Source organism: Peromyscus maniculatus, chromosome 13, assembly GCF_049852395.1.
Source record: "Peromyscus maniculatus bairdii isolate BWxNUB_F1_BW_parent chromosome 13, HU_Pman_BW_mat_3.1, whole genome shotgun sequence".
NCBI classification, from domain to species: Eukaryota; Metazoa; Chordata; class Mammalia; order Rodentia; family Cricetidae; genus Peromyscus; species Peromyscus maniculatus.
Genome location: NC_134864.1, coordinates 60,176,191 through 60,190,090, shown reverse-complemented (window position 1 = coordinate 60,190,090; position 13,900 = coordinate 60,176,191). Strand labels below are relative to the sequence as shown.

At 46.8% G+C, this 13,900-nt stretch overlaps 1 protein-coding gene across 4 annotated transcripts in view; it reads right to left on the bottom strand.

Annotated features, from left to right (window-relative positions):
• Window positions 1–13,900, bottom strand: part of Hecw2 (HECT, C2 and WW domain containing E3 ubiquitin protein ligase 2) — a 363,433-nt gene that overhangs the window by 97,227 nt on the left and 252,306 nt on the right. For all 4 annotated transcript variants that reach the window (XM_042260383.2, XM_076550401.1, XM_006974869.4 and 1 more), the window contains 6 exons: window positions 13,453–13,553; window positions 11,677–13,071; window positions 10,222–10,317; window positions 3,114–3,264; window positions 2,408–2,511; window positions 1,810–1,934 (listed from right to left, as the gene is read on the bottom strand). In XM_042260383.2, coding sequence (XP_042116317.1) covers window positions 1,810–1,934; window positions 2,408–2,511; window positions 3,114–3,264; window positions 10,222–10,317; window positions 11,677–13,071; window positions 13,453–13,553 — 1,972 coding nt within the window. The remainder of the gene's footprint in view (window positions 1–1,809; window positions 1,935–2,407; window positions 2,512–3,113; window positions 3,265–10,221; window positions 10,318–11,676; window positions 13,072–13,452; window positions 13,554–13,900) is intronic.

The following is a 13,900-nucleotide window of genomic DNA, read 5'->3' as shown; positions in this document are numbered from 1 at the left end:
CCTGTGCATTCCCATCTACATGACCCCTTCCCTGTGCATTCCATCTATGACCCCTTCCCTGTGCATTCCCATCTATGACCCCTTCCCTGTGCATTCCCATCTATGACCCCTTCCCTGTGCATTCCCAGTGGGGTTACACACTCACTGTTCCTGTGCATCCCTTCTGCATGATCATCAAAACACGGCAATGTATTTTCAAGGCTGAGATTCCAAGACCCATGGGTGCTGTCATCTATACATTCCTAGGACTTAGCTCAGTGCCTACTATATAACAAGGAATTAATAGAAAGTTGGCAAATGTGCAAATGCCTAAGCCCTCATGCAAGCTGTGAAGACAAATACCATGCTATTTATGCTCTCTCTCCACCCAAGTCATTTTTATTCCAAGATAAACCTGTAAACTGGGACATAATGATGGGTAAATCAGGCAGACGCACATACTAACGAGGTTAGACAGAAACACAAGAATATCAGTAAATAGGTGCACAGTAACTACCTCACAGACACCTCCAGGTACTAGAACTATGCCAGTGTCTACTTTTTCCCTTTGGTCTAGTCTGATTTTCCTAAGATGTTTAATTTATTTTTCCACATTCAGTATTTTCCCCTCCATTCTAACTTTCCCGTTATTATAGTTATTAATGTGAGATCACTACTATTCAGGGCCATCCTCAGTATCCAATTTTCAGTTTCTAACCCACCAAATCCTGCCAACTTTCCATTGCTCCCTCTCCTGCTGGGGCCTTCTCTAGTTGAGGCTCCTCTCAGGTCCTGATGAATGGATTCTACCCAGCTGAACTTATAGACAATATATCCTTTATTGTAGACCATTCCATATACAATTAAGACAGCCTTTCTCCAATTAACATCTTCAGCAAAGCTGTTCCCTCAACACCCAGAAACTCGTGGAATGATCCTCCTGGTATGGTTGATTGTGTGGCCCTCCCACGTCCCAATTCACCTGCTGAAACCTAATCACCAATATGACGACATCAGGAGGTAGCTCGGTAGTGGATAAAGCATAGTGAGGATCCTCCTGAGTGGAATCAGTACCTCTTAAAAGCAGAACCGAAGGCAGCCCTCACATCCTTTCAGGAAGGCGCACAACCCCATGAAAGACATCGCCTGACTCCAGATCAACCAAAACGATCCTGGACTTCCCTGCCCCCGAGATTGTGGAAAATGAATGAACTCTTGCTATTATTATAAGCCAGTCAGCTCTAAAGGCTTTTGCTTTTGTTTGTTTGGTTTTGGATGCCTGCTGTGGGATGTCCTGTATGCTGTGAATATATGTTGCTGTGATTGATTGATTGATAAATAAAATGCTGATTGGCCAGTAGCCAGGCAGGAAGTATAGGATAGGCGGGACAAGGAGAGAGGAGAAGGGGGGAAGAAGAAAGCAGAGTCAGAGAGATGCTGCCAGCCGCCACGAGGAGAAGCATGATGCAAGATACCAGTGAGCCACCAGCCATGTGGCAAGGTATAGATTAATAGAAATGGGTTAATTTAAGATATAAGAACAGATAGCAAGCATCCTGCCACGGCCATACAGTTTATAAGTTATATAAGTCTCTGTGTGTTTAATTGGGCCTAAGCGGCTACAGGAGCCGGTTGGACACAGGAATACTCCAGTTACAGACATCTGTTACATACAGTAGGCAGGTTATATGGGCTCAGTGGTTTAAGACGCAAGTCACTTAACACAGAGTTTGGAAGACACCAAGTGCTCTGGAAATACTCCAACGAGGCCTACAATCATTACAGGAGCGAGGGCCATTTTCTTCAACCTTTTTTGTTTTTTCTACTCACAGGGTTAGAATGCAGCACAGTGAAGAACTCTGGGCTGATGAGGAACTTCACAGGGGGCGACTGTAACAGCAGCGTGAGCCTGGATCTGGAGGTAGAGTGAGGCAGGACATTCTCCCGGCGGAAGTCTAATCAGACAGACCAAAGGCTTTCAGAACCGAACAATACAAACGGCACTTGCATCATGTGCTATGATTTCAACTCCCTGAAACCACATTTTATTTGCCAAAAAAAAAAAAAAAAAAATGCATGCCTAAACCTGACTGTTCTTAATGACACTAAAATGCTAGTGGATATCATTTCTAGTTGTTACCCATGTCACAAAGCATCCACAGCTTTTAAAAAATGGCCAGGCTCTTATTCCACATTGACCCAGGTTCTGAGACTGTGGCGGTTTTTCAACCTATTTGGTTTTTGTGATACTTTTCTCAGAACCCATAAGAGGTGAAGTATTAGGAAAGACTTCTGTCAAATTATTTATTTATTTCTTTTTAAGTTGTCTTATCAGATCTACAGGAGTTCTCTCAAAGAAGAGCTCATTTCTCAGGAATCCCTGTTCTTTTTCTGTATCTCTGAGGTGCAGCCCAAGGCCCTCGCTTACCTGCGCTGGCTTGGTGGAAGTCGGCTTCCTCCCCTGTCCCGTCCATGGCACTGGCACTTTCCTCGGGCCTCTCGTCAGTCATGGTCCTGCGGATGCTCTGATAACTGAAAGCGTGGCCCTGGGGTTACATTGCAGCCCTCGGACGCTGCCCGAGAGCCCCGAGGTTTCAGGCTCCCATCCTCCACCTCACAGAGCTACCTGTTGCTTAAGTAAATGACAACGCATCGAAGCTGTTTCTAGACTGTTCTCCTGACAAATTAATAAAACTTAAAACTGTGTCCCTTAACCAAAGGAAAAAAAAAACTATAATGAAGGAGAAAACAGGTTTCTGTTCCACAGCAATTAGTTTTTTGGCAAAGAATGGCTGCTTTGGAAGGTTAGGTGGATACAGCTGCAGCTCAAGGGAAGACTCTAGAGGTCAGAAGTCGGGCTTCAGATCCTAAATGTCTATACGTGCCTTACTAAAAACCCAATGCATGATAGGCATTGTGAAGGTTATTTTCTCTGTAGTTTCCCAGAATGCAAGTGTGTTTATATGTTTACATTTTGTTTTCTTTCTCCCAAGAGAAGTCCAATGGCGTCTACGACACACACGGCCCAGTGGACAGGACATCAAAGCTGAAAGCAGCAGCCAAGTCTCCTACTCCGTACCCTGTAAAAACCCAACCCCAACAGAGAGCAGTAACAGCAGGAGGTGGACGCTCACCGCCGGTTCAGCTGCTCCATTTGCTGTATGGAATTAGATCTCTGCAGGACCTGGGGGGCAGGAGGAGCTGTCGGCCGCTGCCACGTCGTGGTTCTGTTTACATGATCCACGTAGAAGATCCTGCCGTGGCTGTCGATGCGCGCCTCCCAGTCTAAAGAGCAGGAAAGGTAGCAAGAGGGATGAGAGGAGGGGCCGGGCCAGAGAGGTGGTTCATTAAGTTCAGCCCGAGTTTTCTCTCCCTCACACACTGTAATTTGTGGCTAATAACACATACCTCACAGCGTAGTCCAGCATTCCTCCCCAGTCCACTTGGGAAACTGTTGTTACTAGTTATTAAGTCTCCACAGAATGGATGATACAAAACTCTTAAAGAATTTCTAAAGGTAAAGGATCTTTTCATGTTGCCCACCACATCATCATCCTTTAGACATAAGCATCTGTTTTAAAAGTACACGTGGGGTGGTATCATTATATTTTTGATAGTTTCACACCAAAAATGGTATTGGTGTTTCTCACCCAAATTTTATCTGTTTCATTCTCCTTTGCCTGCACCTTTTCCCTTTCTCTCGTGGCTTAGCAGACATTTCCATGTGTATTTAGACACAATAGTGGTACATGTAGGTTTTTGAATGGACCGTAGCTAGCTAGCCATCCACACACTTCACAGTAATCAACCAGCATCATTATCTACGCATATCAATCTGCTCTTTGCTGGAGAGAAACATATTTTTAGAGCAAGGACAACTTCTCCCCTCCAACTTTAGATAAATATAATGCTTAAAAAGACTATCTAATTGTATATTAAGTATCATAGCAAATGTGTTGGTCTCTGGAAACCAATGTAAAAATGTGCGTTCAGTGAAACTGGAGAACAGTCTAGTCTGCAGGACCAGGTGTCCTGATCCTATGTCTAGGTGACCCTTTCCTATTTAAACTGACAGAACATGGTCTGATCTTTTCAAAAGACAAATCTTCAGAATTTAATACCTTTGGGAGGAGGACTTTATACAGGAAACATGAAAACATCAGAGACCCATTCTTTGTTCAGAAAAAAAATCTTTCTAAATTTATATTTCTGGGTAAATTAATTTAACAATTAACAAACACTTTTCTCCTGAGAAGTTCAATTGGCTCAGCTTTTCCAGGTTATCACAAAACTCATCACTGAGTCCCTGAATCTGGTGCAGGAGCCTGCGAGGAAGGCATGAGCTTTCCTCATGACCTGTGATGTGCTTGCCAGAAGTGAATGGAACCAATACCCCGATCCAGTCCTTATGGTTGCGAAGCCCTGCACTGTAGGCCTGCCTGCACTAGATCACACTACCGCTTTAGCTGCGGGTGGACAGGCATCTTATACTGACCAGGCCACACGGTTACAACTGCCAAGAGAAAGAAAACATGAGTAGAGATAAAGCACCATAGCCTCTCAATGCCACTTACTTCCAAGGTTGGGTGGGGGGAGGGTACAGTGAAGCTCCCTATACAACTGGATTCTTTGGGTGCAGCTACAATTTCATCAACAGGACATTTCTGGAAGACTTCATCTCACGCTCAGTGTGCCTCATGGACACATGGCAAGCATGTCTGGGAAGTATTTTCAAAAACCCTTTGATCTGCCCTACAGTTCTGTTTTCTTCCACACACACTTGTCTATCTCAGACATCTCAAGAACCCATGTCTCCCATCTCATGCCTATCTTGTTAGAGCTGGGAAATCTACCTACTGACAGCATGTCAAGCCAAATTCACATGAAAACAATTAGCAATTTTGTCCACAGACTGTTTACAGTAGCTCTCAATAGAAAAAAAAAAGTACAGAATAGGTCAATCAGAGATTGAAAAAAGAACAGAAAGCTAAGTAGAGGAGTCAGAAAGAAATGGGGCCAAGTGTACAAGGTAAGGCTGTTACTAAAAGCTGGCCCTGGAATTCTGGCAGCTGAAGCAGAAAGAAAACACATTGCTGCATACTTTCCACTTCCTGACAAAAGAAAGCTTCAAAAAAAAAAAAAAAAAAACCCTTCAGCGATGGAATTGTTTCTTTGGAAATAACTAAATAAAGATTAACCTAACTAGATGTGTATGCAGCTTGTTCAACAGCTTACATAGGTAGCCAAATGGAGACATCTGGAGGAAGGATCCCCCAATACAGTTTCCACTGTGCCTTGTGCAAACCATATAATAAGAGAACAAATAATTTTAAATGATATAATTCTACAAAAAGTAATGATCCTTTTGTTTACCTTCCAACGAAGACCAGGGACAACTCTAATTTGCCATTCATTAAAGACTTTTTTATGTACAATTGGAAGAAAAAGAAACCAGAACCACAAATTTGCTCTCTAAGACGATAGAAAACTGAATGTACTTTGAAGGCTCTTCTTATCAAATAGCACATCTTCAGATCTGCAAGACTGCTGATTTCAAGTGGGTGTTTGGCATTGGATTGGGACAGACTGTTAATGCTGTTGGCATTCTTCCTGCCCAAGTGGTCAATATCTATAGGATGATTCACTACCATCATCACTAGCAAAGTTATTCTGAAGGGTATAGCCTCTTGTGTGTCTTTCTGTTGGATCTGATTTGGTCTTCACGTAAGAATGCATGTGAGTACTCATTGTGCACCACCATCGCTTCTTTCAGAGGGATGCAATTAGACAGGGATGGGCTGAGTTAGAAGGCAAGGTCTGGACCCTTCCTGTCTTCTGCCACAGGGCAGCATAAAGTGAACCGTCAGGATGGAAGGAGACTGAGAACCATGGCCGCAGTGGGTCTCAGGAAGTAGTACATTAAACTAAAGAAGTCTGGTTTCCAGCTGTGGCTTGTTACATCCTTGCTGGAAGACCTTCACAGAGCTACCATGTCTCAACGGATCACCATTTTCTTTTATTTTAATACAGAGTTTTTGTGCTGCTTGTATAAAGTGCAAAATATGTAATCTGGGCAGTCAGGACAGCAGGAGAGGTAGGAAATCAGTGGCTGAGGACACAAAAGGATCTTCTAAGGTACAGGTTGCATAGAGTATCCTGCTCAAAAGATTGGGGTCTGAACTTACTCTTTGGTGTTATATTTATTCCAATAAAAAGTGTTAAAAGTTCAAGCAGCTGCATACTTTCCTTGTTCTTCAGGGTTTTTGTTTTGTTGTTATTTGTTTTTAAAACATAGTCTCATTATAGTCCTTGCTAGCCTAGAACTCACTAAGTAGACCAGGCTGGACTTAAACCCACAGAGATCTGGCTGCCTCTCCCACCTGAGTGTGGAGACTGAAAGTGGGCAATACCAGGCCTTCTGTAGTCTTTGGTTTTTAAGCAGTATCTTTGAAATTAAATGTATCTTCTTTTCCATAAAAGTCAATCTTAAACTCCAAGGACAGAGTCCCTAAAAATTTTGAGAGTAATTATAGTTTTCAGAGTCACTGACTGCTTTTAGGTCTTTGATTTGAAGGATGCTTTAACCATGAAAGGGAAAAATCACAAAAAGCCAGTGCCTCTCACTGTGTTCTTCCAGCCCTGTCTATCTACACCCACCATGTAAGTAACGTCACCCTGACCGGGAGGCAGCCACTGGCAGCTACTGTCCCTGACCCTGACTGTTCCTCCAGGATCTGTTCGTAGCACAAAACTATCCTTGGGGGGCAGGGGGGTGCATCTGCGTCAATTCTACACTGCCTCCTGTGCAGCCATGAGTTAAGCCACAGTTACCCCAGAGCCAATCTGAAGAGACAGGAAACCATTTTTCAGAGTGGCTATGTTAGCCGGCCTGTCTTCCCTTTGATCTTTACACTAAAGAGACCCAGAGGGTCAACCTGATAATGCACTGGGTGGCCTCAGTCCTGAAGCTCCTCTATGTGCCAGCACCACTGATTGATCACGACAAGACACAGCATGTTTTTAAGACCCCAGATAACTCCCAACTATCATGTGCACTCCAAGGCCCAGAGTTTTCTTACTCCCTGCAGCTGGTAGAGCACCTCTCAGCCAATGATGGGAGGCCCTCGCGTCTAAGATCACGTTCATGCGCCAAGCAGGAGTAAGCCCTTGAGGACCAGCTGGTAGGTCATTATGACAGATAAGCAACGGACACTGAGTTCAAGTCTGTGCCTGGATCCAGGGACAGGAGAGGGACTGGAAGCAGCCACAAACACCTCCTTTAAATTAAACAGTTCAGACAGATGTTCAGAAACTATCACCAGGCCATGTAGACTACCATGTGACCAGCCACAGTGCTGAGCTGATAATGTCTGAGTGAGTCCCTACTGGGTTTTTATTTTATTGCTGCTGCTACTACTACTACTTCTATTACTACTATTTTGGTTTTTCAAGACGGAGGTTTCTCTGTGTAGCCCTGGCTGTCCTGGAACTCACTTTGTAGACCAGGCTGGCCTCCAACTCTGAGATCTGCCTGCCTCTGCCTCCCAAGTATTGAGATTAAAGGTGTGCATGGCCTTCACCCAGCTCTAATTGGCTTTTTTAACTCTTTGAAGAGCAGTGTAAGTTGGCTAGGTACTTTTCTCAGCATCTGGTAGGAAAAAAATACAAGATAAAAAAAAAGAAGAGGAGCCAACATTGAGAAGCATCCAGGCCCAAAGTGCACTGGTTCCATGGCTTGTCCCTCCAGGATGGGGACAGCAAGGTGCATGCAGAGCAAAGGGTGCTGCTCATCTAGACACAGCGCTGAGCAGGGCCCATCTATCTGGATCACTTAAAGGTGGCTCACACAGTCACCGCGACTCCTCTCAGGAGACAAGGATGTCCCCAGACGGGGTCCCACTGGATAAGCCTCTCCCATGAGAAGAGAAAGGTGCACCCTCCCCAGGTCTGACCTCAAAACACAACATAATGAGGTTGCAGCAAATCCCCAAACTTTCTACTGTGCCTGGAGTGTTTCTGGCACCCAATAAACAGCATGCCACCATCTAACTCTGTGGTGATATTCTGTGTATGCTCTAACAAATAAAGCTTGCCTGAAGATCAGAGGGCAAAGCCAGCCACCAGTTAGCCATCGAGGCCAGGCAGTGGTGGCACACACCTTTAATCCCAGCACTTGGGATCTCATGCCTTTGCTCCCAGTCCTTGGGAGGCACATGCCTTTAATCCCAGCACTAGGGAGGTTGAGACAGGAAGTGATATGGTTGGGCAGAGAAAGGAATATAAGGCAGGAGGAGAAAGGAGCTAGGTCTCTTTCAGACTGAGGTGTTGGCGAGGTAAGAGGTGGTAGCTGGCTGCTCTGCTTCTCTGAGCTTTCAGCACTTACTCTGATATCTGGCTCTGGATTTTTATTAAGACCAATTAGGATTCATGCTACAAAAGCTCCCTTAGTGCCTGTATAGACAAAAGGTCAGCTTTACATTCACCTACCCACACAGCTCGCCTCTCTTCTAACCTGGGATTAGACTACTAGATCTGGGGGATGGAATGTCTCTGATTCACCTTTTCCTAGTATGGGACCATAAACAAATCCTTGAGTTTGTCAGGGTTTCATGCGCACAGTACAAGAATCACCCTGTCTGATTTCTATGCCTCCTTTGATAAACTACAGATAAGACTTTCTTAATCTATCTTTCAAAATTATTATAACACAGAATAAGGAGAGTATGTGCCTTATAAAGTGTAAAGTTGCAAAGCACTGCATAATTCTGAGTTATTATAAAAAAAAAATTACTTCTTTAAGTACAACTGTCAGCCGGGCTGTGGTGGTGTACTCCTTTAATCCCAGCACTCAGGAGGCAGAAGCAGGTGGATCTCTGTGAGTTCAAGGCCAGCCAGGTCTACAGAGTGAGTTGTAGGACAGCCAGGGCTACACAGAGAAACCCTGTCTCAAAAAACCAAAAAAAAAAATTAAACTCTAGATCAAAATTATGTGCAAAAAAATACTAGAGTAACTCGATGTGACTGGAGGGTGCTTGTTACCAGAACATTCATGCAATGCTACGCTTCCTTTTCCAATGCCCAGAAACTCTATGATTGATCCACATATACAAACAAAACTCTGCCCCAACTCTCTTCTGCTGTCCCCAACCCACTTTGTTCCAATTATACCAAGATATCCCCCAAGAGTGGTATTTGATTTTTATCCAGATGTATCAAAAATGGAGGGATCTGTGTCCAGCAGAATTCCAGGAGGACCAAGCCAGTTATTTATAAACTACAATAGTAGCATGTAGCTCTCTTGCCAGCTCCCTCCAAATCTCGCCAGTGAGAACTGCTTGCTGCCTTCTCTTTACATATATATATATATATATATATATATATATATATATATATATGGTATATGAAGGCCCCCACGTGACAGGACAGGTGAGCGGAGAGGTGAGAAGAGGATGAAGAACAAGGAACACTGCACCTCACCAGGGCCTCTCCAGCTGCTTCTCCAGCTGCATCTCCTGAGCCCCATGCTCAGCCACCACAGCGGGCTGCTCTCCACACACTGCTGTCAGGGGCTCCAGAGATCTAAACAGACTTCATCTTCCATGCTGATTATGAGTGGGCAAGTGTCACTTAGGCTGTGAATCATTTCCTCCACACCCCTAGTCCTCAACCGTCTATTAACGTGCTCAGTGTCTTCCGGGAGTAGAAGAATGAAACACCCTTGAAATCCTTAAATAGTGGTTATATTCTCCCCCAAAACTATGGGCTGATTTCCGAAATTAATAGCATGTCCCATATATCCTTAAGGGAAAAAAAAAAAACAAAAACAAAACAAAAAGAACAACTAAGATCCCTGTGCTTAATAGTTTAAACAGATGGAAGGGACGAAAAGCCAGTCCGTTACAGGGTGAGTGAGGTCCTTCTAACTCTTAGACTTGCCCACTCACTGAATGAAAACCACGCTGCCGTGAAGAATAATTGCAAAGATTCTCTTATGCAACCAGTGCCTGCAAACATGCGGATCTACTGTCACAGTTACGGCATTTACGCCACAGGCGGAACAGCTCTTCCTAGCTGCCCTCTCGTTCGGAAGACTACCAGAGAGGAGTGACCATGCAGAGCATCCCGGATCACAGCCCCTTGGTCATCTCCCAGACACTTCCTTCTCCAGGACCCCTGGAACGGAGCTGCCTGCCACCCCTGTGCACTGCCAGGAGGGTAAGCCTTTAGCTAACAGCCGCTCACTTGGTGGGAGAGCCTCGTCCACCCGCTGGTACCGGCTGACGTCCTGCCGCACTGAAGGTAGTGACCGCAACGGCTGGTGGCCATTGGCTTGGGAACCTAGGGTTAAAGGTAAAAAGTTACCCAAGTTACTCGGGGATTGCTTCCCCTTTTGTGTCAAGACGGATGTCTCTCTATATGCACACATGTGCACATGTGTGCATGCATGCACACACACACACACACACACACACACACACACACACACACACACACTCAAAACAAAAACACACATCTAAGATAGATGTACTGGGATTAAATATGTAATCCCAAGACTCAGTAGATTGACAGAGGAGAATTGAGAGCTTTAGGCTAGCCTGGGCCACACAGGGAGACCCTGTCACAATAAAAAGCAAGCAAACCAATCAAACATCAGTTCCAGGTAGGGCTATGCTCTATGCTCTCTTTTATCTCATTTCCCACATGGATTAGGAACTCAGAAGAGGTGACCCAAGAGAAATGTCCCAGCATGCATCTTTCATTGCCCCTGACTGCCTCTAACTTGCTCATGCACTAATACTTTAGGGTCACAAAGTGACCACAGGTTATTGAAAATGAAAAGAGTTTTCCGAGGGAAAGAAAATGATAACTTAGGTAGAAAAATAAATCTCACAATAAGAAAACAATCCCTAGGGCTGAGATGGACCTCAGTCATATAGTACTTGCCTAGCACGTCAACTCAAGGCTCTAGCATCAATCCCCACTCCAGAAGAAAAGGAGTAATTCCTAATTGAGCCTTTGCTATCCAGTCACATAAAACTGCCCTTTCTCTAGAACATTTGGAATAAACCATTCCTGGGAGCCACGATCACTGAGATTCGGGGCCGATTTTAGGTCTGAACCTGCAACTTGAACGTCTTTCCTCCTGTCCTCCGTCTTCACGCATCGGGACGCTCACTGAACGCAGCCGACATCTCTTGGACCAAGTTTTCATGCAAAGCCCACACTAACTGTCTGTCCCAGGGCTTTAGGAAAGAGGTGCTCCTGATAACCCCTACATATCACAATAAGGCTGTGACTCATTTTCGAACCTTAATATTGAGGTCTGCTGTTAGCCAGGCCTCTTATGGCAGCAACAGATGATCCGTGTTTTAAAAAAGACTGAATTGGAACCCAGGCCGTTGGGCATGGGAACCACGCCATCTTCCTTCCCAGCTCTGTGAATGGTAAACGATTAAGCCTCTCGGGCTGGCCTCTCCGGATCTGGACTGGTAGACCAGATGCACGAGAAGGGCATCTGTTTCCATCTCTTCCCCTTCCTAACCCTTTTGCTAATTGGTGAACTCCAGGTGAGGAACTCGCCTCTCTCTTCACAGACACATGCAAGCTGCATTATCATTTACACGGAGGGAAACTGGAAGCCTTCTTTTTTGAGAGGTTATGCTTAAGCCAAGAGCCATGCTGTCTTCTATAGCCTACCTCCAGTGGCGCCCTCCTCCTGGGCAGTGGCCCCTTCGCAGGCACCCTGGGTGTCCCCAGCATCCCCATCTTCCTGGAGCTGGCTCTCGGTGTCAGCAGCAGGAGCAGCGTCAGCAGCAGGAGCAGCAGCAGCAGCAGCTCCCTCCAGACTTCCCCTCCTCTGCCAGACCTCCCCCAGCTCCCCCTGCTCAGATAGAGCAGCGGCTTCCGCCCCCGGCCCCTCCTCTTCCCTACTGGGCACCTGCACAGCAGGTAAAGAGCCTGGAGTGCAAATGGACTCCTGCGACCCCTCTGTAGGGCCGCTGCTGGCGGGCTCGGCTGCACAGGCCCCATCTTCCTCTTCTTGAGAAGAAAAGGCTGGGGTTTCTGGATATCGTGCACTCTCCAGAGATGAGCACCGGGTGTCCACCGAGGACAGCTGCGTGGTCACGCTGTCATTGCACGAGCTGTCAGCTCCTTCCAGGTCACTCTCCCCCTCGGGTCTGGTGCTGGCCTCACTCACGCTCTCTGTCCTGGCAGGGTCACTGGGTTCGGTCTCAGAGGACACCTGGGAAGGTTCAGATCCCTGGTCCAGGGACTCGGTCTCACTGGCAGCTCTGCGGCTCCCTCCAGACGTGTCAGAGGCTCCTCCTGTGTCTGCGCCACTTGCGGGCTGATCGGCCTCTTGAGAGCCTGACAATTCAGTGCCGCCCTGGTCAGCACTGGGGTGGGGCTCTAGGCTGGCTTCGTGGTCCTCAGGGGCTGCACTTGCGGGCAAGGAGCTGTCTGCAACCTCTGGAAGGTTCTCAGGCCTCTCTTCTAAGGAGGCAGCTTCATGCACAGAGGCATCCTCATTCTCCACGGGGTTGTCGTCCTCTGGCTTGGTCTGAGATGCCAGGCTCCCAGCGTCACTTCTGGATGCCCTGCTGAACATGATCAGGCCTCCTTCCTCCTCCAAGGAAGACGGGTAGCCTAGGTCCTGCTGGAACTCGTGGTCCTCTTCATCCGAGTCTATATGAAGCATTGCGTTGAGTCTGGTGTCGGTGGGGAAACTACTCCTCAGTTTGGGAGAGGCTCCTATGGGCCGCTCAGAGGGGGCGGCTGCCCCTGGCCTGGGGGGGTTATTGTGTTCAATAGCATCCAAGTAATCATTGAGCGAGTCCTGGCGGCCTCTGGGAGGCGAGGTTCTTGAGGAAGTAGAGATCAAGTCCTCTGTGTCCATCTCCAGAGTAGAGCTAGTCCTGAAAGAGTGCTTGGGGGTCCCCTCAGCCGCACTGTCCTCGGACACGGGCCCATTAGCACAAACAGTACTGTCATGGTGGCTCCCTGGCATATCCTCGTCGTCAGAAGGGCTGCCCAGGTCTCCGTTAACAGTGTTGACCCCGAGAATGGTGCCAACAGCTTCCGGAGATGCATCTGAGTGAGAAAGTAGCACTTGTGAGCAGGAGGAAGACGATAGAAAGATCTACTGTCCTGAAACTAACCAGGTTGCTGCGTTCCGTCACCCCGCACGACCCTGGGCATCATCACCAGCTGCTAAGGTTCACCACCCCTCACTAAATGAGTATCCTGTGTAAAGCTTGGTACAGGAGGTGTAGATACGCTCGCTTGCAAGAAACTTCAGCCTAGCTTCGGACGCAAGCATAAATCTTGGAGCGGTCTTTGCTAAGCAGACTTTCCTAAGTGCTTGGAAAGCCATTTCATTTTTAGCCTTGGACACAAAACAATCCTGCTTACATGCTAACTACCAACCGAGTAAATTTAACACGCGCTTACATGTTTACACAGACACCTCACCTTCGTGGACAGAAGATGTGACTTCTACTTTAAACTGGAGGTAGCCACTCACGTGGTCAGCTGGGAGCCTTCTGCCGAGGTTATAGCTGAGCATTTGATCACTGTGGGAGGAGAAAAGGCCCTTCACCCCGACTGTACCTCCACCTTCGTCCCACAGGCCACCCCACGCCCCACAGACTGCCCTCGGGACTTTCAGAATTTTAAGTAAATACAGGCCCAGGCACAAAATGACCCGGTGTGTTCTATGACCCATTTGCACAAGTGACCCAGGGACAAAAGGAAGTCTTGCTATAGGACACATTCAAGGAGAGAGAGAGAGAACACACAAAAACTGGGCCACTCCCAGACGGCAGCCCCAACTGTGTGAGAAGGAGCGGGAGAGGGGAGCTGACCTCACCCCCCTCACCTACAAGATAAGGAGTGGGGCTGCTGGCTGCCATTCTCGGGG